This window comes from Mastigoproctus giganteus, chromosome 3, assembly GCF_048544385.1.
Source record: "Mastigoproctus giganteus isolate SK-2022 chromosome 3, ASM4854438v1, whole genome shotgun sequence".
Classification (NCBI taxonomy): Eukaryota; Metazoa; Arthropoda; class Arachnida; order Uropygi; family Thelyphonidae; genus Mastigoproctus; species Mastigoproctus giganteus.
Genome location: NC_143577.1, coordinates 5,344,028 through 5,369,845, shown reverse-complemented (window position 1 = coordinate 5,369,845; position 25,818 = coordinate 5,344,028). Strand labels below are relative to the sequence as shown.

The 25,818-nt window shown below is 38.7% G+C and overlaps 1 protein-coding gene across 1 annotated transcript in view; it reads left to right on the top strand.

The window, feature by feature from the left end:
* The window catches only part of LOC150087626 (sterol O-acyltransferase 1-like), a 115,023-nt gene that overhangs the window by 61,659 nt on the left and 27,546 nt on the right, over positions 1–25,818 (top strand). Inside the window, exons 7-9 of the mRNA XM_090369833.1 lie at positions 2,866–2,993; positions 3,422–3,497; positions 16,474–16,570. Coding sequence (XP_090225959.1) covers positions 2,866–2,993; positions 3,422–3,497; positions 16,474–16,570 — 301 coding nt within the window. The remainder of the gene's footprint in view (positions 1–2,865; positions 2,994–3,421; positions 3,498–16,473; positions 16,571–25,818) is intronic.

Sequence of the window (25,818 nt, the reverse complement as noted above, 5' to 3'; positions counted from 1 at the left end):
CCAGCTTGTGCAATAACATCTCATGTGGGACTGAATCAAATGCTTTGCTAAAATCCAAATAAACTATGTCAAAATTGTTACCTACATCCAGCCCTTGAGTAACTGTGCTTAACTATGTGAAAATCATGTTTAACTAATAAGTTAGCTAAACATGATTTTCTCTTAACAAAACAATGTTGTGTGTTCTTCAGAATGATTTGAACCTGATGGTATTTCTCCACTTGTTCTCAAAACCTTGCTCCTGAACTTACGCCTGTTCTTTGCCGCCTTTTTTCACTTTCTTATTCCAAAGGTGTTTTTCCTTCTGGTTGGAAATTTGTTCATATCCAGCTAGTTCCTAAAAAGGGTGACAAATCCCTCCCATCCAGTTATTGTCCCATTGCAATTACTTCTACTCTTTCTAAAGTACTGGAGAAATCAGTTAACTGCCAACTCTTAAACTACCTAGAAATTTTCCGTCTGATCAGCGATCACCAGTATGGATTCCGTCAGTGTCAATCCACTGGTGATATTCTGGCTTATGTTACCCATTTATGGACAAATTCAATGGAAAAGTTCAGTGAAACACAATCAGTTGCTCTTGACATCTCAAAGGCTTTTGATCATGTTTGGCATAAAGGTCTTCTGAACAAGCTTCCACCTTATGGTTTGAAAACTGTTTTTTGTAATTGGTTATCCAATTTTCTCTCTGATCACTCACTGAGGGTGATGGTAGAGCTCTCTGTCTTCTAACTTCTCCACTAATTCTGGTGTCCCCCAAGGTTCAGTTCTTTCCCCCACTCTTTTCCTCTTGTATATTAATGACCTTCTTCCATTGACTGGAAATCCTATCCATAGTTTTGCCGATGATAGCACATTGCATTCCACTTTCCATTTTGAGAAACCTTGTCCTGCTCAATCAGCTTCAACTTCTCGAAAATCTGCTACCAATTCCTTAAATGCCAATCTCCAGGTAATTCCCCAGTGATTTCAACTTCTATTTGATTTCAACTTCTAAAACTCAGTCTTGTCTTATATCTTGCAAAAAGGATTCTTCTGCTGCTGTGCTTATCTTTGGCGACACTCCGATTTCTAGGGAAAATGATATATCTCTTTTGGGATTACCCTGACTTCTAATCTCTCTTGGCACTGCATGCCTCCTTAGCCAGGTGGGAAGGAACAGCAGTGTGTAGCACACGCTTCTTGATTAGACCAGGGTTCAAGCCCGTCACCACCAAATACGCAGGATGCGGAAAGGTCAGGGAATGACCACCACATATTCCCGGAGCAATATGGCCTTAGTTGCTAATGCTCCTAAAAACCAAATAACAAACAAACAAACTCTCTTGGCACTAGCACATTACAAATATTGCTTCCTCTGCATCTAAAAAACTTGGTTTTATTTTTTGCTCTCGCCGTTACTTTTCTTCCAAACAGCTGTTCACTCTGTACAAATTGCAAATCTGTCCTACCATGGAATATTGTTTCCACATCTGTGGCGGTGTTTCCAAAATTTCTCTCAGGCTTCTAGATTCCATTCAGAAGAGGGCAGTTAGGTTAATTATGACTCCTCTCTAAAAGAGTCTCTCCACTCGCTGTCTCATAGACCTACTGTTTCTGCTGCATGCTTTCTACAGATATTTTCATTGCCACTGTTCCTCCATATTGGCTTCTATAGTTCCCGCTCTCTCTTTCAAAACAGTCTGAACACGTGCTGCCACCAGCCAACATCCATTTACTGTCCAACTTCAAACTCACTCAACTGCCATTTTCTGGAACAACCTTCCTTCATACGTATTTCCTGAAAATTATAGTCTACAGAGTTCAAGTCTAATTTCAATAAATATCTTCTTTCATCTTCTCAATCTCCAACCCGAGCAAGGTACTAAGTACTATAGGTTCTAATACCTCTCGTGTTTGGGGTTTTCATAAAAAAAAAATATATATATATATATATATATATATAAAGCACATATTTAGCTCATCAGTAACATCAGCTGTGTGATTTCAGACTTTTCCACACCCATTATGCATGTTTCTGATCAGATTTGTTTTATTTTTGTATTCACGCACATGAAAAATTCCTTGTCCCCATTCTTCCTTCCCTTAGCCTATATTTTGTCATACTCAGCTTTTGCCACCCTAACCTTTTCTGTTAAATTAAATTATTAAATAACTTTTTCACCATGTTTTTATGTTGTAAAATTATGAGCAACAATTCTTCATCTTTTTGCTACTTAGTGGATAGCTCATCTTTTCACCTTTCACCTTAACATTTCACCTAGTGTTTACATGATTTCATCATTTCTTTTTAAGTCATATAATTTTAAGAAGTACAAGTCATATAATTGTACTTCAGCTTTAATTTTTCCCAAAAGAGACAAAAGATATTTTTGTTTCTCATACAATAATTTTGATAATGACCAGAATACAGATTAAAAATTCTTAATGGAAATAAACTCATGAAAGTTGTAAATGTCAAATATTCCTGAAGATTATAATTCTGACTTAATGCACAGTACAGAAGTGGTTTATGTGGTGGGGTTGGAGTGTAACATACCTCAAAGTACTTTGGACTCTTCTAATTTTCAAAAATAATGTATGAACATGCCTAATTTATTACTACTATAATAATTTATTATGGTAGTAATAAATGTTGTAAATTATTGTTGTAATTTATTATGGTAGTAATAAATTATTACTAGTTTTGTGGAGCTAATGTATGAAATTGACATGGAGGATAATAATGTCCCAGTTTCGTGGATTACATTTAGAAATTATTGCATTTTGAAGAACTTTGGGTTGTGTGAAACTCCACCATACTAACACTGGGTTAACAGTAATTTTATAATATTTAAGTACTGATGTTTATTTTTTAATTTATAGGTTTATATGACTTGCTTTTCTTGGTGCTTTTCATGGCTTATGAGGTAGCACTCATTGTTTTTCCAGTGCAGGCCATTGTAAATAATCAAGTTCCACCAATATCAGCATTCATTATATTGAATGAACAGGTATGTTTGAGCAAATTTTTTAAAGCTTAGAGGCAGGGTTGCAGGGTTGGAGTAGTTATTGGGGCAGGGGATAGCTATGCTATCCCCTGCCCCAATAACCTGCCCAACCCCCAGCAAGGTTTCACTGAATGTAACAGAATCTCAACCCCATAATTCACCTTTGGGGGGGGGGGTATTGTTTATAAATATATCTACATTTTATATTTATCTGATTTTTGCCTATATATGACACGAATGTTTATGAATATACACTTTTAACTGTAAAATTGCCTTTTAAGGATTCTTATAACTGTGTAAGGCAGTATTATTATGTATCTCTAAACTTCATATGTCAATCATAGAGTAAACATACTGATGTTTTTCAACACTGATTCTGCACCTGATAAGGAATTTTAATTGGCCGTGAAGTCATTATATTTTTCTTTTAGGCCAGGATGCTAATGAAAAATCATGCTTTTGTTCGAGAAAATGCTGCTCTTGTTCTGAAATATAAGTCCCATAAAGGTATAATTGTTTTCATATGATAATGAATTAATATATTTATCTATGAATCAGTGAAAAATATATTATTAATAGCTCACATTAAGTCTTTTTTGGTTACATTACAGTATGTGATTTATTACTGGCTAGTGTACTCTTTGGAATCCTAAGGAACTACTCAGAATACTGAAAATCTTTATTCTCCTGAATTTATTTTATTGTCAAATTATCACTTTTATTATGAATTAAAGAACAGTACAAGGCTTGATAAAGCTTGATAAACAGCATGATAGCATGGACCCATCCTGCAGGTGTCAACAATGCAGGCATGGCAGTGCAATGGTATGAGGAATATTTTTGTGTATACATTCAGCCCCTCGATACAAGCAAAGTCAAACAATGTTTGGATGCCATGGGTAATCTAGAAATTGTTTCCTACTAGGTGCATCCCTTCATGTCTCCAGTGTATACCTCTATTATTATTATTGTTGCTCTTATATTATTTCTCCCTGATCAGGGGGATTCGACTCCGTGACGGGTACTGCTACCAAGTACACAAGGTGGTTGTAATGTCTGGTGTTACTGTCGGTCAAGGAAATCTCTGACTATCCTACAGGTGTTTAGGACTGCGACTTTCTGGAGTTCCATGTAAGTGTTCTCTGGGAGACCTATTGCTGCTAGACTGCTGTGTAGAGTCTTTGGTACCATACCGGTGGTTGACATGATGATTGGGATGGTTGATACTTCTTGCATATGCAACATCTTGATCTCAGGTTCGTGTACTTCCTAATTTTTTCCTCATGGGTTAGGTTTTCTAGACATTGCTAGTGTTCCGAACCACTATGTCAATCAGGTAGGTAGCCTTTTCCATCTTGTCCACAAGGGTTATGTCCGGTCTGTTGTGCGAGATGGCCTTATCCGTTATTATGGCGCGATCCCAGTACAGCTTGTGGGTTCGGGTCTCTAGTACTGCCTGGGGTTCGTACTTGTATGGTACACTTTCTTTGGTGAACTGGTATTTCCTCACTAGCTTCTGATGTATTATCCTGGCTACCTGGTCATGTCTATGAGTGTACTCAGTCTTTGTGATCACCTTGCACCCCGCTGTGATGTGTTGGATCGTTTCTGAGGCCAGATGAACCCTGAATGTCATCTGACATTCAGGGCTCCTTTGCGATTATTTTCTATAGTTTCGGGTGTTGATTACCTGGTCTTGGATGGCCAGCATGAATCCTTCAGTCTCGGGGAAGAGCGTCCCACTTGTGAGCAATGGTGTTGATGTGATCTTGATGGAGGTCATTGTAGTGTCTTCTTTGCCCATCTTTCTAACTTCGTTTCTTTTACTGTCTGGGCGGGAGGGATTTCCTCGCTTAGGTTGAGTGGGGTATACCACTTATCTATCTTCCTTATGGCGCGGTGGAGTGGTGCTGTGTTGTTCTCGAAGTAATCCTTCAGGTTAACTATCGCTGTTTTTCTATCAAGTCTATCAGGCCCCTTCCCTCCCTCTTTCTGAGGTATTGTTATTCTCTCCATTGCTGACTTCGGGTGGTGTTGGCGATTCTTGGTCATCATTGTCCTTGTCTTTCGCATGATATCTTCTAGCTCGGTGTTAGTCCAATCTATGACCCCGAATGTGTATGTTAGTACTGGAGCTGCATAGCTGTTTATGTCTTTAACTGTGTTCCCTCCATTCAATTTTGCTTTCAGCAGGCTTCTGAGTCTCTTATGATATTTTTCGGTCAGGCACTTTTTGATTTCCTTGTGTTCTAACTGCTCAGCCTGCATCATCCTTAGGTATTTGTAGGTCTCTCCTTCTGTCATAGTTTCGATCTATTTACCAGTCAGCAGCTGGTAGTTTGGGCCAACTAATTTTCCCTGGTGCAGTGTGTGGGTCTTGCATTTTTCTGGACCAAATTCCATCCTGATGTCTTTGCTAAATTCTTCTGTGATCTGGAGTAGTTTCTGAAGTTGCTTCTCAGTTGCCGCGTAGAGCTTGATGTCATCCATGAACATCAGGTGGGTGAGGGCGTACAGGTTCTTTCTTCCTTTTTTGAGGTTATATCCATACTTGCTGCCGTTGAGCATGGTGGATAGCGAGTTGAGTGCTAGACAGAACCATAGTGGGCTCAGAGCATCTCCCTGATATAATAATAATTATTATTATTATTTATATTATTTCTCCCTGATTGGGGGTTCCACCTCGTGACTGGTATTGATACCAAGTGCACAGGTGGTTGTTGTTATGTCTGGTGTTACTGTTGGTCGAGGTACTCTTTGTCTATCCTGCAGGTGTTCAGGATTGCGACTTTCTGGAGTTCCTTGTAGGTGTTCACTGAGACACGTATTGCTGCTAGGCTGTTATGTAGGGTCTTTGGCACCATACCTGTGGTTGACATGATGATCGGGATGCTCGTTACTTGTTCCATATGCCACATTTCTTTGATCTCCTGTCTTAGGTTCGTGTACTTCCTGATTTTTTCCCCATGTGTTTTCTGCAGGCTGTCAGTGTTTGGTATCACTATGTCAATCAGAACGGTAGCCTTTTCCTTCTTGTCCACAAGGGTTATGTCCAGGATTGTCCTATCTGTTATTATGGCATGGTCCCATTACAGCTTGTGGGTTAGGGTCCCTAGTATATACTTGAACTTGAGAAGGAAAGGGATGAATCAGATTGGTCCACTGGATATTGATGGTTCAACAGTTGAGGATCCTGCTCAGGTGGCTAACAATCTAAACGAGTATTTTGCATCTACATTCACACATGAGGAGTTATTCAGGAAGGAGAATGATGTAGGTAAAGTAAACATTGGCAATGAGCTGGATGATTTTGTAATAACTGAGAGGAAAGTGGAGGAGAGATTGTTGAGGATAAACATAAAAAAGGCACCTGGGGTGGATGGGATCTATCCAGTTATATTAAAGGAGGCAGCAAAGGAAGTATGCAAACCCCTAGCCATAATTATGAGAGCTTCTTTGGACTCAGGGGAGGTACCCATAGACTGGAGATGTGCAAATGTAACCCCAATTCACAAAGGAGGATCAAAGGCTGACACAAGTAATTATAGACCTATTAGTTTAACTTCTGTTCCAGGTAAATTAATGGAGGCACTAGTTAAAGAAGCACTGCAGGATCATCTAGACAAGAATTCCGTTATAGCTCAGACGCAGCATGGTTTTGTTAAGGGCAGGTTTTGCCTGACCAATTTGATTGGATACTATGATGTAGTCACAAAAGAACTGGATGCAGGGAATAACTTTGATATTATATATTTGGATCTTAGAAAGGCTTTCGATACTGTTGCACATGGAAGACTGCTGCACAAATTGGAGCGGTGTGGCATTGGAGGCAAATTGCTGCTATGGATAAGGGGATGGTTGAGTGGCAGAAGACAGAGAGTGGTAATCAATGGACACTGCTCAACGTGGACTAATGTTATTAGTGGAGTTCCTCAAGGTTCAGTGTTGGGTCCGTTGTTGTTTTCGGTGTTTATGAATGATATTGATGATGGGATATCAAGTTTAATGTCCAAGTTTGCAGATGATACAAAGGTTGGCAGGGTCGTTAAGGACACTACTGACGCTATGCTGCTGCAACAGGATCTGGAAAGGTTGAATAGATGGGCTGAGAGGTGGCAAATGAAGTTTAACATTGACAAATGTAAAGTACTACATATGGGAAACAGTAACCCCAGAGCAACGTATCAACTCTGCGGTACTACACTGACAGTGGTGGAGAATGAAAAGGACCTGGGGGTAATTGTGCAGGCAGATATGAAGTTCTCTGAGCAGTGCAGACGAGCTGCAAGAGTAGCTCATGGTGTCTTGTCAATGATATACAGGAATTTTTCTAGCAGGGATAAGGAGGTGATTATTCCCTTGTATAAGGCAATGGTTAGGCCACATCTTGAGTACTGTATACAGGTCTGGAGGCCTCATTTCAAGAAGGATGTAGAGCTGCTGGAACGGGTACAGAGAAGGGCAACAAGATTAGTAAATGGAACAAAGGGTTGCTCTTACGAAGAAAGGCTTAAGTTTTGCAAATTGCAGAGTCTGGAGACTAGGCACCGGCGAGGTGATCTGATAGAGGTGTATAAGGCTTTGAATGGTTTGAGCATGCTCAATGCCAATGGGATTCTTCATCTTGCTCAGAATAATCACCTCAGAGGGCATAAATTCAAATTGAGGAAGGACGGATGTCGGATAGATGTGCGGAAATTTGCCTTTGGCCAGCGGGTGGTTGGTTGGTGGAACCGACTTCCATCACTTGTTGTTGAAGTTGATAGCCTAAACAAATTTAAAGCTCAACTGGACAGGTATTTCGAAGAACGGAGGGGTGAAATGGGAGTGGTTTTTTTTTTTTTTTTTTTTTTGGCTGATGCTGAATAAGCTTGCTTTCTTGCATCATATGCCTCTACTAATGCTAATGCTAGTACTGCCTGGGGTTCATACTTGTAGTACGGTACACTCTCTTTGACCAACTGGTATTTCCTTGCTAGCTTCTCATGTATTGTCCTGGCTATTTGGTCGTGTCTATGAGTGTACACAGTCTGGGTGATCACCTTGCATTCCGCAGTGATGTGTTGGATCATTTCTGAGGCCAGGTGGCATCGTCGACATTTGTCATCGGACACTCAGAGTTCCTTGGATTTGTATTTTCTATAGTTCCTGGTGCTGATTACATGGTCTTGGATGACAAGCATGAATCCTTTAGTCTCTGGGAAGAGCATCCCGCTTGTGAGCCATGCATTGAAAGCAATTTTATCTATGTGATCTTGATGGAGATCATTGTAGTGTCTGCCATGGAGTGTCTCCTCTGCCCATCTTTCTAGCTTTGTTTGTACCTCCTGGTTGGGAAGGACTCGTCGCTTAGGTTGAGTGAGGTATACCACTTGTCTATCATCCTTATGGCTTTGTGGAGTGCTGCTGTGTATTTCTGGAAGTAATCCTTCAGGTTAACTATTGCTGTCTTCTGTTGCTCAATGAAGTCTATCAGGCCCCTTCCTCCTTCTACCTGGGCAATTGTCCAGCTCTCCACCACAGATTTTGGGTAGTGTTGGCAGCTCTTGGTCATCACTATCCTTGTTTTTCCCATGATATCCTCCAGCTCGGTGTTAGTCCAATCTATGACCCTGAAGGAGTATATTAGCACTGGGACTGCATAGGTGTTTATGGCTTTAACTGTGTTCCCTCGGTTCAGCAGGCTTCTGACTCTCTGATGGTATTTTTTGGTCAGGCAGGCCTTGTGCTGTATCTGCTGAGGCTGCATCATCCCCAAATATTTGTAGGCCTCTCCCTCTGCCATGGCTTCGATCTCTTTTCCACTCTGCAGCTGGTAGTTTCGGTTGACTAATTTTTCCTGACGCAATCCGTGGGTCTTGCATTTGTCTAGACAAAATTCCATCCTAATACCATTGCTGAATTATTCGGTGATCTGGAGCAGTTGCCGAAGGTGCTTCTCAGTTCCCGAGTAGAGCTTGATGTCATCCATGTGCATCAGGTGGGTGGGGTGTACAGGTTCTTCCTTCCTTCTTTGAGGTTATATCCATACTTGCTACTGTTTAGCATGGTAGATAGCGGGTAAAGTAGTAGACAAAACCACAATGGGCTCAGGGCATCTCCCTGAAAGATTCCTCTCCTGATGGGTATTGGCCTGGTTGTGATGTTTTCGACATTAATGGTGGTACTCCATTTTTCCATCGTTTCTCCTAGGAAGTTTGTCACCATCAGATTGACTTTGTAGATGTTCAGCTCCTTTATTAGCCAGCTTTGAGGCACGGAGTTGAAGGCCTTGCATTAATCGATGTAGGCTGTGTACATGGTGAAGTGCTTCTTGTAGACTTGCTCCATGACCACGACATCTATAGATAATTTCTCCTTGCATCATTTGCTTAGCTGCTTCCATCCTTTCTGCTGTTCAGCGATTATGTTCTGGCTCTCCAAGTGGTCTGATATCTTCCTGGTTGTGCAGCTGGTCAGGATCTTGTACATTTTTGGGAGGCAGGTGATTGGCCTATATTTCGCTGGGTTTTTTGTATCTTCGTCTTTAGGCTTCAGATATGTGATTCCTTGAGTGAGAAACTTTGGGATTGTTTCTGGGTGCCTTATCATTTGGGTGAACTGCTCTGCCAGGTGCTTGTGTGTGCAAGTGAGTTTCTTGTACCAGTAGTTGTGAACGTTATCTATTCCTGGATTTTGCCAGTTGCGAGAGTTTTCAATCGTCTCTTTTACTTCTTCCCGAATCTCCCACCCTCTCATTTCTTGTATGTCCTTGGTTTTCTTGCGTTGTAGTTCTATCCAGGTGGCTCGGCTGTTGTGTCTTACTTCCCTGCTCCACATGTTTCCCCAGAACTCCTCAATCGCCTTCTTCTCAGGTGGTCCGTTCCTTTCTTTCCACTCGTCTCCGAGATTCCGTTAGAAGCCTCTTTGGGCCTCATCGAAGATTTGGTTGTTTATTTTTCTCTGGGAGCTCTTTGTATTCTTATTATTATTGTTGCTATTATATTATTTCTCCCTGATTGGAGGATTCCACTCTGTGACGGGTACTGCTACCAAATATACAGGTTGGTTGTAATGTCTAGCGTTACTGGTGGTCGAGGAAATCTCTGATTATCCTACAAGTTTCAGGATTGCGACTTTCTGGAGTTCCTTGTAGGTGTTCTCTGGGAGATCTATTGCTGCTAGGCTGCTATGTAGAGTCTTTGGTACCATACTGGTGGTTGACACGATGATCGAGATGGTTGATACGTCTTGCATGTGCCACATCTCTTTGATCTCCTGTCTATGGCTTTAACTGTGTTCCCTCTGTTCAATTTTGATTTCAGCAGGCTTCTGAGTCTCTGATGATATTTTTCAGTCAGGCACTTCTTGATTTCCTTGTGCTCTAACTGCTCAGTCTACATCATCCCTAGGTATTTGTAGGTCTCTCCTTCTGTCATAGCTTCGATCTCTTTACCAGTCAGCAGCTGGTAGTTTTGGCCTAATTTTCCCTGGTGCAGTTTGTGGGTCTTGCATTTGTCTAGACCAAATTCCATCCTGATGTCTGTGCTGAATTCTTCAGTGATCCGAAGTTGTTGCTGGAGTTGCTTCTCGGTTGCCGCGTAGAGCTTGATGTCATCCATGTACATCAGGTGGGTGAGGGCGTACAGGTTCTTTCTTCTTTCTTTAAGGTTATATCCATACTTGCTGCTGTTGAATATGGTGGATAGTGGGTTGAGTGCTAGACAGAACCACAGTGGGCTCAGAGCATCTCCCTGAAAGATTCCTCTTCTAATGGGGATTGGCCTGGTTGTGATGTTCTCGACCTTAATGGTGGTACTCCATTTCACCATTGTTGCTCTTAGGAAGTTTGTCACTATCTGATTGACCTTGTAGGTCTTCAGTATCTCTATTAGCCAGCTATGAGGTATGGAGTCGAAGGCCTTGTGAATAGGTTGCGGTGCTTCTTGTAGGCTTGCTCCATAACTGTGGCATCTATGGTTAATTTCTCCTTGCATCCTTTGCCCCTCCGCTTGCATCCTTTCTGCTGTTCGGCCATTATGTTCTGACTAAGTGCTCTGATATCTTCTTGGTTATGCAGCTGCTCAGGATCTTGTACATCGTTGGGAGGCATGTGATTGGCTTGTATTTTGCCGGGTTTCTTGTATCTTCATCTTTAGGCTTCAGATATGTGACTTCTTCAGTGAGAAACTTCAGGATTGTCTCCGGGTGCCTTATCATTCGAGTGAACTGCTCTACTAGGAGCTTGTGTGTGTGCAGGTGAGCTTCTTGTACCAGTAGTTGTGGATGTTATCAATTCCCGTGGTTCGCCAGGTGTGGGTGTTCCTGATCGACTGTTTTACTTCTTATTCTCGAATCTCCCACTCTCTCATCTCTTGTATGTCCTTTGTTTTCTTCCATTCTACTTCTATCCAGGGTGCTCTGCTGTTATGTCTTACTTCACTGCTCCAAATATTTTCCCAGAACTCATCGATCATCTTCTTCTTGGGTGGTCCATCTCCTGCTTTCTCATCTTCACCCAGTTTCCTGTAGAAGGCTCTTTGGCCCTCATCATTATTATTATTATTAGCCATATGGTGCAAGAAAGCCTGAGGTTTATGCTGCACCAGCCAAAAAAAAAAAAAAAAAAAATTCTGAATTTACCCCGAGTGAAAGAGAGGTAGAAGGGATTCGCCAAGAAAGAGAAGAATGATGATATTCAGCTCAGGACCTTGGGTGTGCCAAGCCCATACTCACCAGATGGGAGCCCCTGGGGTTAAATATATGAATGAATTCAGCTTATAGTGGCCTCCCCAGCCACCAGGTCTCAGTCTAGTTGAGTATATCTGTGATAATGTGATATGAAACAAGCTTCTTGGAGTAGAGGTTTGTAACTATCCAATTTGTAATGACTGTGGAGGAACATGTGAGACGGTATGAACCAGCATCCCTGTAAATAAATTTAGTAAATAAATTTGATGAATTTGAGGTATTGCTGAAAACATACATCAAAGGCAGATATTGTTGGGATATCAGAGATGTGGTGTCACACAGATATAAGGAATGCAGAACTGGAATTTGGGGAGTACAATGTGTATAGAAAGGATAGACAGGACAGGAGGGGAGGAGGAGTTATGCTATTAGTTAATAAACACATAAAATCCAAGGAAGTGAAGCCAGTCGACATTGATGGACAGGGCAGTGTCGAGTCAGTTTGGTGTGACATAAGCATAGGTAAATCAAAATTGAGAGTAGGAGTGTGCTATAGGCCTAATGACTCTGATGAGTATAATAAGATACTGTACAGGGAAATAGAATGGGCCAGTAAATCAGAGAGTCTTATAATGGGGGATTTTAATTTCCCAGATATTGACTGGAATTTGTGGGTTGGTCACTCACACACTAGCAAGGCTTTTGTGGATTTATTGGATGATTGTTTTCTACACCAGCATGTTCGGGAGGCAACTAGAGGGAGTAATACTCTTGATCTGATTATCAGTAGTGATTTTTCATGCATTAGGAATCTGCAGATAAAGGAACCACTGGGTGGCAGTGATCACAGTGTGCTGAAGTGGGATTTACTCAAGGAGGTAACTACCATCAGAGGTAAAGGGAAGGGTTTTTGCTTTCGTAAAGGCGACTATGATGGTCTGAGACAGTATTTAAATTCTATACAGTGGGACCAACTGATGATGTTACCAACAGCAAATTCAAAATGGGAAGCATTCAAGGAACTAATCTTGGAAGCTACCAGGCTTTACATACCAACCAAGAAATATTGTTCAAGGTTCAGGCCTAAATGGTTGTCAGATGAACTAATGAGACATATGGCAGAGAAGAAAAATGCATGGGATACATACAAATTAATGGGTGACATGGAAGCCTATGATAGATATAAGTTGGTCTGTAACCAAGTCACAAAGGAGATTAGGCAGGCAAAGGCAGATTATGAGAAATCCTTGGCAAAGGATGCAAAGAAAAACAGAAAAGAGTTCTTTACCTATTTAAACTCAAGAAGGAAAGGGATGAATCAGATTGGTCCACTGGATGTTGATGGTTCAACAGTTGAGGATCCAGCTCAGGTGGCTAACAATCTAAATGAGTATTTTGCATCTACATTCACACATGAGGAGTTATTCAGGAAGGGGAATGTCGTAGGTGAAGTAAACATTGGCAGTGAGCTAGATGATTTTCTAATAACTGAGAGGAAAGTGGAGGAAAAATTGTTGAGGATAAACATAAAAAAGGCACCCGGGGTGGATGGGATCTATCCAGTTATATTAAAGGAGGCAGCAAAGGAAGTAAGCAAACCCCTAGCCATAATTATGAGAGCTTCTTTGGACTCAGGGGAGGTACCCATGGACTGGAGATGTGCAAATGTAACCCCAATTCACAAAGGAGGATCAAAGGCTGACACAAGTAATTATAGACCTGTTAGTTTAACTTCTGTTCCAGGAAAATTAATGGAGACACTGGTTAAAGAAGCACTGCAGGATCATCTGGACAAGAATTCAGTTATAGCTCAGACACAGCATGGTTTTGTTAAGGGCAGGTCTTGTCTGACCAATTTGATTGGATACTATGATGTAGTCACAAAAGAACTGGATGCAGGGAATAACTTTGATATTATATATTTGGATCTTAGAAAGGCTTTTGATACTGTTGCACATGGAAGACTGCTGCACAAATTGGAGAAGTGTGGCATTGGAGGCAAATTGCTGCTATGGATAAAGGGATAGTTGAGTGGCAGAAGACAGAGAGTGGTAATCAATGGACACTGCTCAACGTGGACTAATGTTATTAGTGGAGTTCCTCAGGGTTCAGTGTTGGGTCCATTGTTGTTTTCTGTATTTATAAATGATATTGATGATGGTGTATCAGGCTTAATGTCCAAGTTTGCAGACGATACCAAGGTTCGCAGGGTTGTTAAGGACACTACTGATACTATGCTGCTGCAACAGGATCTGGAAAGGTTGAGCAGATGGGCTGAGAGGTGGCAAATGAAGTTTAACATTGACAAATGTAAATACTACATATGGGAAATAGTAACCCCAGATCAACGTATCAACTCTGTGGTACTATGCTGACAGTGGTAGAGAATGAAAAGGACCTGGGGGTAATTGTGCAGGCAGATATAAAGTTCTCTGAGCAGTGCAGACGAGCTGCAAGAGTAGCTCATGGTGTCTTGTCAATGATATACAGGAATTTTTCTAGCAGGGACAGGGATGTGATTATTCCCTTGTATAAGGCATTGGTCAGGCCACACCTTGAGTACTGTATACATGTCTGGAGGCCTCATTTCAAGAAGGATGTAGAGCTGCTGGAATGAGTACAGAGAAGGGCAACAAGATTAGTGAATGGAACAAAGGGTTGCTCTTACGAAGAAAGGCTTAAGTTTTGCAAATTACAGAGCCTGGAGACTAGGCATCGGCGAGGTGATCTGATAGAGGTGTATAAGGCTTTGAATGGCTTGAGCATGCTCAATGCCGATCGGATTCTTCCTCTTGCTCAGAATAATCACCTGAGAGGGCATGAATTCAAATTGAGGAAGGATGGATGTTGGATAGATGTGCGGAAATTTGCCTTTAGCCAGCGGGCATTTGGTTTGTGGAATAGACTCCCATCGCTTGTTGTTGAAGTTGATAGCCTAAACAAATTTAAGGCTCAGCTGGACAGGTATTTTGAACAAACGGAGGGGTGAAATGGGAGTAGTGGTTGGTTTTTTTTTTTTTTTTTTTGGCTGATGCTGAATAAGCTTGCTTTCTTGCATCATATGCCTCTGCTAATGCTAATGCTAAACTCAACATGTCACTTTTGACATGTTGAGTCTGTGCTATGATGAACTCGTGCCATTATGAGGGCTAAAGAGGGATGTACTTGCTATTAGGTGGATATACCTTGTAAGTGGACAGTGTATTTATTAGCTATAATCAGAATTGGTTCAGTGTCAGCAAGAATAGGATTAGTACTAACAAAGTTGGTGCAAAGAAAGCAGCACTTGTTCAGCATCAGCCTTTAAAAGAAGTTAAGCACCTCTGCTTATCCAGTCCTTTCTTAAATTTGTGTAAGCTCTACAAGATTAGGAGGTAATTTATTCCAGTAGTTAATAATCTTTTGTCTAAAATAGAATTTTCTTCAGTTTACAACACATTCCTTCCCCAATTTAAAGTGCATGTACTGTGATTTGTGGCACGTAATAATAAATTCGACTATAATCAAGTTATTTATGGGTTAGGCAAACTAAAGTGGACCATGAAAAATCTTTGCATAACCACAAAGTAAAGTATCAAACAGTTCTTTGCTACTTTCTTTTTGCTAAAATTCAAAAAAACATAAAGCAAAAGATGAGCAATATTGGTCCATGTGATATAAATGACAAAAGTATCAATGTTGCTACACAGTTGCCTTACAGCTGAATAAATGCATCCACATTCATACGTAAAGAAGTGTTCAGAGATGGAAGTACCAGAAGACTATCTAACACTGAGTGGGAGTAAAATAATACTGACTGAGCAGTGTAGATGGGCTTCTTAGGGCTGCTCATGCAATTCTGGCACGATATACAGGAATGATTTTTTTTTATTTGCCTGGTGCTGTAAAAGTTTGCTTCTTTGCATCATTTTGTCAGTCCTAATGCTGCCTGTACCTTAAAGCATATACAAGACATACCCATTATTTAATTTCCTCAAGCTTTTCAAAACTTTAAACACCCCAGTGAAAATTTCTATTACTTTATTTTGTATAGTTACCTAATAGAGCCTCTTCAGTCCTCAGAATAGCCAATATTTGTCATAACATGGACTCAATGAGATGTTAATTAATAGATAACACAGACCTGATTCTCATGGTATGCTTTAGACTCAGTTGCTTCCTGCAGTTGTTGCAGATTGGATGGTTATGGATCTCTACTCAGATAACTCATTCCATTCAATTAGATTAAGTTATGGTCATTGAGGATGCCACTGTAGTATTCTGAATTCACTCTGTGTCGGGAACCAGTTCTGTAAAGTTCTGGCCTTATGACATGGTGACTGATTTCAAGTCTTTCACTGAGAACATTCCTGTAAAAAATTCACTTGCAAATAAAAGTCAGAATCAATAATCTAATTCAACTTATTTTTCTAATTCAACATATTTTTGATTCTGATATGCAAAAAAAATAAGTTAAACATTGAAAACAAAAACTGATATATTAATATATGAAAAAGTAACAATATTTTAGCTTTTAAAATGGATTTTATATATTTTGTCATGTAATTTTATTATTTATTTCAATATTTGAATAGAATAAAGTAGAAATTGCTAATTTTGTTGCAATATTCATCATAATGAAATTTTAGTAAAACAAAATGATTGGTGCACCCCAGAGAAGTTTGTAATAGAATTTTATTTTATCATTAAAATTGTTTATTCATAAAAATAAATTCAAAAGAAATTTAAACAAACTTTAGTAGTGCAGACTCATATGATATCTTTTTTTTTTAATTTTTTAATTAATATTCTTTTCATTATTTATATATTTTAGATGATGGAAAAACTAATACCAAGCTATGTCCAGAACCTAAGAAGCTTCTCTATTTCTTATTTGCCCCTACTTTGGTATATAGAGATGAATACCCAAGGTAATTTTAGTTTAAAATCTCTTCTAGGCATTTGAATAATAATATTATATATATATGAATATATTGTATTTCGTACATATATGAACTGTTTTTAATTTAATTTAAAACTTAAAATTTTTCCCATACAGAGTTCTTTCTTTTAAGAATAAAGCCTGCTATGATTTACTGAGTTAATAAGATCCCTTTACTTATTACAGACCTGAAGGCTCACCCTGTGGGCTGCATGATATGTGAAGTTTATGTAGTTCCCTTTTTAGGAAAGAAGTTGGTGCCAGTGCTTATTCATTAAAACAGATTAGTTATATATATATAAATAAATTATTATATTCATTTAGTAGAAGAAATAATGGATACAAGGTAAATAAACAGTAACTGAAAAATAATGTTAAAAAAAGAAAGTTACACTTGCACAGTATCTGGCAGATGTTTTTTATTTCTGGAAAAAGTTTTTTTTTTCTAATTCTATTTGAAGTATGCCAATGCTTGATCTTTTAGTAATGGACTGTGGTACTTATTAAATGAAAAATTTAAAAATTTTGTGTTTCTATACTTGTTATTTTCAGTGAAACACAACTTTTATTAGTTCTAATGAAAAATAAAATAAAGAAAAAAAAGTTTTGGTAAAAGCGCTGGGAGCATGAAAATTGAAATTTTATATTTTTGTCAAATAAATAAAGGAATCAACAGATAAATAATAATTACAATCAAGACTTTTTAACATCAATAATAATAACAATCGAAACAAAAACACGTACAACATTAGCATTAGCATTAGTAGGGGCATATGATGCAAGAAAGTAACCTTATGCAGCATCAGCCAAAAAAAAAAAACCCAACACACTTCCATTTCACCCCTCCGTTCATTCGAAATACCTGTCCAGCTGAGCCTTAAATTTATTTAGGCTATCAACTTCCACAACAAGGGATGGAAGTCTGTTCTGCCAACCAACTACCCGCTGGCTAAAGGCAAATTTCTGCACATCTATCCTACATCTGTCTTTCCTCAATCTGAATTTATGCCCTCTCAGGTGATTATTCTGAGCAAGAGGAAGAATCCCATCAGCATTGAGCATGCTCAAACCATTCAAGGCTTTATACACCTTTATCAGATCACCTCGCTGGTGCCTAGTCTCCAGAGACTGTAATTTGCAAAACTTAAACCTTTCTTCGTAAGAACAACCTTTTGTTCCATTCACTAATCTTGTTGCCCTTCTCTGCACTCGTATCAGCAGCTCTACATCCTCCATGAAATGAGGCCTCCAGCCCTGTATACAGTACTCAAGGTGTGGCCTAACCATTGCCTTATACAAGGGAATAATCACCTCCTTATCCCTGCTAAAAAAAATTCCTGTATATCATTGACAAGACACCATGAGCTACTCTTGCCGCTCGTCTGCACTGCTCAGAGAACTTCATATCTGCCTGCACAATAACTCCCAGGTCCTTTTCATTCTCTACCACTGTCAGTGTAGTACCACAGAGTTGATACGTTGCTCTGGTGTTGCTGTTTCCCATATGTAGTACTTTACATTTGTCAATGTTTAACTTCATTTGCCACCTCTCAGCCTATCTGTTCAACCTTTCCAGATCCTGTTGCAGCAGCATAAGCGTCAGTAGTGTCCTTAACAACCCTGCCAACCTTTGTATCGTCTGCAAACTTGAACATTAAGCTTGATATACGATCATCAATATCATTTATAAATACAGAAAACAGTAATGGATCCAACACTGAACCATGAGGGACTCCACTAATAACATTAGTCCACGATGAGCAGTGTCCATTGATTACCACTCTCTGTCTTCTCCCACTCAACCATCCTATTATCCATAGTAGCAATTTGGCTCCAGTGCCACACTGCTCCAATTTGTGCAGCAGTCTTCCATGTGCAATGGTATCAAAAGCCTTTCTAAGATCCAAATATATAATATCAAAGTTATTTCCTGCATCCAGTTCTTTTGTGACTGCATCATAGTATCCAATCAAATTGGTCAGGCAAGACTTTCCCTTAACAAAACCATACTGTGTCTGAGCTATAACTGAAGTCTTGTCTAGATGATCCTGCAGTACTTCTTTAACCAGGGCCTCCATTAATTTTCCTGGAACAGAAGTTAAACTCACAGGTCTATAATTACTTGTGTCAGTCTCTGTTCCTCCTTCGTGAATTGGGGTCACATTTGCACATCTCCAGTCCATGGGTACTTCCCCTGAGTCCAAGGAAGCTCTCATAATTATGGCTAAGGGTTTGCTTACTTCCTTTGCTGCCTCCTTTAATATAACTGGATAGATCTCATCCACCCTAGGTGCCTTTTGTGTGTTTATCTTCAACAATTTCTCCGCCACTTTACTCTCAGTTATTACAAGATTATCTAGCTTATTGTCAGAATTCAATACACCTCTGGCATTCTCCTCGCTGAATAACTCCTAATGTGTGAATGTTGATGCAAAATATTCATTTAGTTTGTTAGCTACCTGAGCAGGATCACCAACAGTTGAACCCTAGATATATCAAGTGGACCAATCTGATTCATCCCCTTCTAGAGTTGACATAAGTAAAGAACTCTTTGCTGTTTTTCTTTGCATCCTTTGCCAAAGAATCCTCATAATCTGCCTTCACCTGCCTAACCTTCTTTGTAACTTGGTTACAGATCAGCTTATATCTGTCATAGGCTTCTGTATCACATGTTAATTTATATGTATCCCATGCATTTTTCTTCTCTGCCATATGTCTCATTAGTTCATCTGACATCCATTTAGGCCTAAACCTTGAACAATATTTTTTAGTTGGTATGTAAAGCCTAGTAGCTTCCAAGATAAGTTCTTTGAATGCTTCACATTTTGAATTTGCTGTTGGTAACATCATCAGTTTGTCCCACTGTATAGAATTTAAATACTGTCTCAGACCATTGTAGTCGTCTTTATGAAAGCAAAAACCCTTCCCTTTACCCCTGATGGTAGTTACCTCTTTGAGTAAATCCCACTTCAGCACACTGTGATCGCTGCCACCTAGTTGTTCCGTTATCTGCAGATTCTTAATGCATGAAGAATCACTCCCTCTAGTTGCCTCCCAAACATGCTGATGTAGAAAACAATCATCCAATAAATCCACAAAAGTGACCAACCCACAAATTCCAGTCAGTATCTGGGAAATTAAAATCCCCATTATAAGACTGTCTGATTTACTGGCCCACTCTATTTCCCTGTACAGTTTCTTATTATACTTATCAGAGTCATTAGGCCTATAGCACACTCCTACTCTCAATTTTGATCTCCCAATGCTTATGTCACACCACACTGACTTGACACTGCACTGTCCAGTGATGTCGACTGGCTTCACTTCCTTGGATTTTATGTGTTTCTTAACTAATAGCATAACCCCTCCTCCCTTCCTATCCTGTCTATCCTTTCTGTACACATTGTACTCACCAAATTCCAGTTCTGCATTCCTTATATCTGTGTGACATGTCTGTGATATCCCAACAATATCCGCCTTTGATGTTTTGAGCAATACCTCAAATTCATCAAATTTATTTGCCAAACTCCTAGCACTGGTTACACGCAAGTATACATGCACCTGTTCCTATTCTTAGCTACCCTAACACAACCCATGTGTTTTCTTGTACTGCAATGACTCCCAGCAGGCTCTGAAATATCCTGCATTCTGTTTTCCAGGCTTCTGCTCCTTCCAATAGAAGCAGTGCAAGAATCACTTTCACTCTGCCAGTGGCTACTGTTAATCTGTTATTCCTTGTATCCCCCCTCCCCCAAGCTAGCAGTTTTCTGACTTACCTAACGCTGCCTCGATAGCATCCGCAAATATTTTTGCACCTTTTCTATTTAAGTGTATCCCATCGCTGTAGAAACAGTCTCTCCTGTTAACAAGTACAGTCCAGGCTGAAAAAAAAGTTCAACATAAAACAAAGTGTCTCTAATTTTTGTAGCAGAAATTTTTCAGCCAATTCAGTCAATGGATGAGAAATGTATGTTTATATATGCTGAAACTACCTGATGGGTCCTTTGCATATATAATTACAAGTAAACAATTAAACTACTTAAATAAAAGTGTGATTATATTTAAAAAGATGGAAAAAAATTTAGATTTTTAATCATTAATTAATGTTAACAAGGGATCATTATTTTGGAGTGGGGACTTGTCAAACCCTGTGCAAGTGCTACCAATTTCATAAATAAAATAAAAAAATAGAAAAACTAAAGATTCTGATAGCATCTTTACTCAGGTGAAACACACACACCTGAGTAAATGGACATAATACATAACTTTAAATTGAAAAATGATGGTAGCAGAATAGATGTCTGGAAATTTCATTCTGTTGAAGAGTAAATGATTGTTAGAATAAACTTAAAAGTTAGGACAAATAATTTGAGCAAATTAAGTGTTTTTTTTTTTTTGTATAAGCTTTGCTTCCTTAGATCATTTGGCAATAATAATACCATACCTGAAAAAAGCTTGATGGTTCCTATTACTATGAAAAAGACAACTCAGTGCCTCTGTTAATTTTTGAGAAAAATGATAGGAACACTTCACATGAGATATTGTATAAGGTTTTGTTGAATAAAATATATGTACTGAGTGGTTATAAAATAAGTTTCCCTATTCAGGAGACCCTAGTGTAAAAACGGTTAGAGATAGTGCTGTGAAAATCAGAGGGTATGTCATTTAGGGTATGGGGAAGCAATTTGTAGAAGAAAAGAAAAAGTTCAAATTTCCACCATGGGATCAATTGGCACCAGAAGCATGAAATGTATTACTTAACTTAGGATTAGATTTCAGAACTTAGAAATCTACAGATATTGTTCTATGTGCTTTCTTTTACTTGAGATATTCTGAAAACAGAGGACTGCATGCGACACAGTTTCGCATAGCATCTTATTGGAGATGTTGGCTACATGCTGTTTAATGCTTGCTTTCAAATCGACAAGCATCTGTATGCTACCACGGTAAACTCTGTCTTTCAGGTATCCCCATAGCCAGAAATCACAAGGATTGAGATCTCATGATAAGGCTGACCAGAACTGCAGAATGTCCCTAGAAATGATGCGATCATTTCCGAATTTTGAACGGAGCAGTTCCTTCACTTGTCGACCAACATGGAGAGGGGCACCATCTTGCACGAACACTATGGTCTCCAAGCATTGCCTTTCTTGCAGAACGGGAATAATGTGATCTCTTAGAAGAGCGCAGTACTGTGCACTAGTTACCGTACACCTTACGGGGCCATGAGGTGTAGACTCTTCAAAGAAAAATGGTCTGATTATAAACTCTGCTGTGAATCCACACCATACTGTAATGTATGGACTTTGTAGTGGTCTTTCATGCACAGCAGATGGACGAGAAGTTCCCCATATTTGGCAGTTTTGTGCATTTACAGCCAAATGAAGAATGAAATGTATCTCATTAGACCACAAGATCATTCGAGCCCATGTATCGTCAAGTTCCATATGAGCCAAAAATCGTAGAGCAAAGTCCATTCATTGTTGCTGATCACAAGACTTTAGTTTTTGCACTACATGAATCTTGTATGGGAACCAGCGTAAAATTATTTGAAGCACTTTATATACAGTAGACCAAAGAAGGTTCAGGTCTCTTGACACACCTCTGGTACTACTGACTGGTAGTGTTTCACATTCAGACCTGGAGGCCATTGCAACTGCCACTTCACTACTACCTACGTTCCAATACATGGTCGTCCCCTGCCTGGAATTACATCTTACTCCTCCTCAGTCGCTTCAAATTTCTTTATTAGTTTTTGAAGCACCACTGACGTCAAGGTCCTTTACGCAAACCTTAAAGTTTCTGATATTCACGTAGTGCTGCATTAGCATTACTATTATTATGGTAGAACAGTTTTCCTAAAAGAGCACGTTCCTTTTTTTGTAAGAATCATAATGGTTATTGATGGCCACGTTGACCTTTTATCTAACAGGATGTCATTTGCACAGGCAACGTGTCTTGAAGTAAATGACAACTTTTACATATATGCAGCGGCGTTTTTGCCTGGTGGCGAAAATTTGAACTAATTCTTTTGCCGAAGGTAAAGAAAGCCTGCATGAGAACGACGAGAAACGTCGGATAACTTATGTTGAAAATTAGTTTCCTGATATGGCACTCTAGCACTGCTCACTCGGTAAACAGACTGTAGGTGTTATCGGTCTGAAGCAAAGTCGAGAACATTATATTGATTGACAGGTAGGCATGGCAAACGATGTGCTGATTGGCTCGCGAACACAACACATGATAACATCGGTTTGGTATCACTTTAGCAGCACTAATGGTAACTTGTCCTAATTGCATGTGCCGTAACCTTTTTTCACCATTACAGTATTTTGTAATGGTGAAAAAAGGTCAGGTTACCTCGACTTGAATCCCATGGGAGCTTGAATCCCTCCCGAAGTGGAGGGGGTAATCTAACCTTTTTTTCTTTAGAATCAGTCATATTCAGAAATACATTCATAAAAAAATAAATTTTTTTATGACTGTATTTTTATTTTCTTGTTCAATAATATGCCTTAATGGTGAAAAAAGGTCAGGTTACCTCTACTTGAATCCCATGGGAGCTTGAACCCCTCCCGAAATGGAGGGGGTAACCTAACCTTTTTTCTTTAGAATCATGGGTGGACTAGCACATAAATTGTTTATTAACAAAATATTAATTTTTTATTACTGTACTTTTATTTTTAAAGACACTCATGCGGATACACACTATCATAACATCAATCAGCACCTTAATAGCTATTCAGTATATATATATGTATGTATATATATATATATATATATATATATATTGTGTTCTTATTGAAGATTATAATAATGATATCTGGTAAAGTTTACAGTATTAGATATTTGTCAATTGTGCAACGTTAATGCTATTGTACATAGGGCAATTAGACATTATACATGCGTGAAATTATATTGGTTGATTTTATTTAATTAAATGATATTTATCTGTATATAATGGTATTTATCTATATAGTGAGGGAATGTTATTTGCTTTTTGCAATTTTCATTGTTTATTATAATTTTTATTGATATTTTCATTTTTTAGCATCATTTTATATTTATTTTATTTTTATTTCCATTTCATTAATATAAAGTTATATAGGCCACCCAGGCTAAAGCTAGTTTACTTTTACTAATTTGGTAGCTTGGTCCATATACACCTAATTCCCTACAGATAAATACCATTTAATTAAATAAAATCGACCAATATATATATATATATATATATATATATATATATAAAGAATCTTTCTTTCTTTTTCTATTATTTCCCAACCTAATGTTTAAGTTTAGGTCGCGAAATACAAGGAAACCTTTTGTTTTATTTCCTAACCCATAAGCTCAGGTTATGAAATACAACGAAAAACAAAGAAACCTTTTCCTTTTTTTGTAACCAAACCTAAATCAATAATACAGTAAAAACACTCAACTCCAAAAAAAAAAATTCATGAGTACAAATCATACAGTTGGACCTGAATAGCTATTCGCAGTTTGAGTAACAATATTGCGAAAAGTATCTTCATGATTTTTCCCATAAATTTGATGCCACATATATTCATTGATGTGACCCATCAATATATGTTTACAGCTGCCATTTACTCTTTTAGTTACACTTTTTAGTTTCTTCCACTGGGCTTCGATATTATTCGTATGTGATCCTGTATGTGGATCTACAAAATGTTCCTTGTGTTTCACCATTAAATGTTTGTAATTCTTTTTTTCTAAGGCCGTAATACAGCTATATGCATGCCATTCGTCTGTTATGATAGTAGTATTTTTCTTCACTACTTTTCTAATAATGCGCAAAAGAGTTTTTGCTTTCCGATTTTTTATCAATTTCATGAAGACGAATTTAGATTCTCTTTCAAACACAACAAACACCCATTTCTTCTTAGCAGTTAAATTTCGTCCTCTGTGATGTTTTTGTTTTACCAAAACAGTTTCGTCTGCTTCTACAATTTATCATCCACCCAACTTAATGGGTTTTTTTATCAACTGCAATTCGCAAATATCTCTTAGTTTCTTTACTATCATTAACAACCCTGCCAACTATATCATCTGAAAACTTGGACATTAAGCCTGATATACCTTTGTCGATATCTTTAATAAATACTCAAAACTGCAATGGGCCCCAGCACCGAACCCTGAGGGACTTCACTAATAACATTAGTCCACTTAGAGCAGTGCCATTTATTACCACTCTCTGCCGTCTCCCACTTAACCATCCTTTTATCCATTGCAGAAACTTGCTCTTAATGCCTTACCGCTCCAATTTGTACAGCAGTCTTCCAAATGCAACAGTATCAAAAGCTTTCCTGATATCCAAGTATATGATATCAAAATTATTTTTTGCATCCAGTTCCTTTGTAACCACATCGTAGTATCCAATCAAATTAGTTCGACAAGACTTCCCCTTAAACTATTGCTGTGTCTTAACTATTACAGCAGTCTTGTCTAGGTGATCCTACATCACTTCTTTAACCAGTGACTATATTATTTTCCCTAGAACACAAGTTAAACTAACAGATTTATAATTATTTGTGCCACCCTTTGAACTGTCTTTGTGAACTGGAGATACATTTACACATTTCCAGTCCATGGGGACCTTCCCTGAATCAAAGGATGATCTCATAATTATGGATAAGGGTTTGCTTACTTCCCTTGCTTTCTCTTCCAATATAACTGGACAGATTCTATCTATCCCAGGTGCCTTTTTATGTTTATCTTCAACAATTTATCGTCCACTTTACTCTCAGTTATTACAAGATTATCTAGCTTACTGCCAGAGTTTAATACACCTCTGGCATTCCCCTTGCTAAATAACTCCTCATGTATGAATGTAGATGCAAATATTCATTTAGTTTGTTAGCTTCAACAGTTCATCAACAGTTGAACCATCGATATCAAGGGGACCAGTCCAATTCATCCTCTTCCTTCTAGAGTTTACATAAGTAAAAAACTCTTTACTGTTTTTCTTTACATCCTTTGTGAAAGATTTCTCATAACCTGCCTTTGCCTGCCTAACCTCCTTTGTGACTTGGTTACAGATCAGCTTATATCTATCACAGGCACCCGTGTCATTAATTTATATGTATCCCATGCATCTTTCTTCTCTGCCACAAGTCTAATTAGTTCATGACTTCCATTTAGGCCTAAATCTTGAAAAATATTTCTTAGTTGGTATGAAAAGCCTAGTAGCTTCCAAGATTAATTCCCTGAAGAACTCCAATT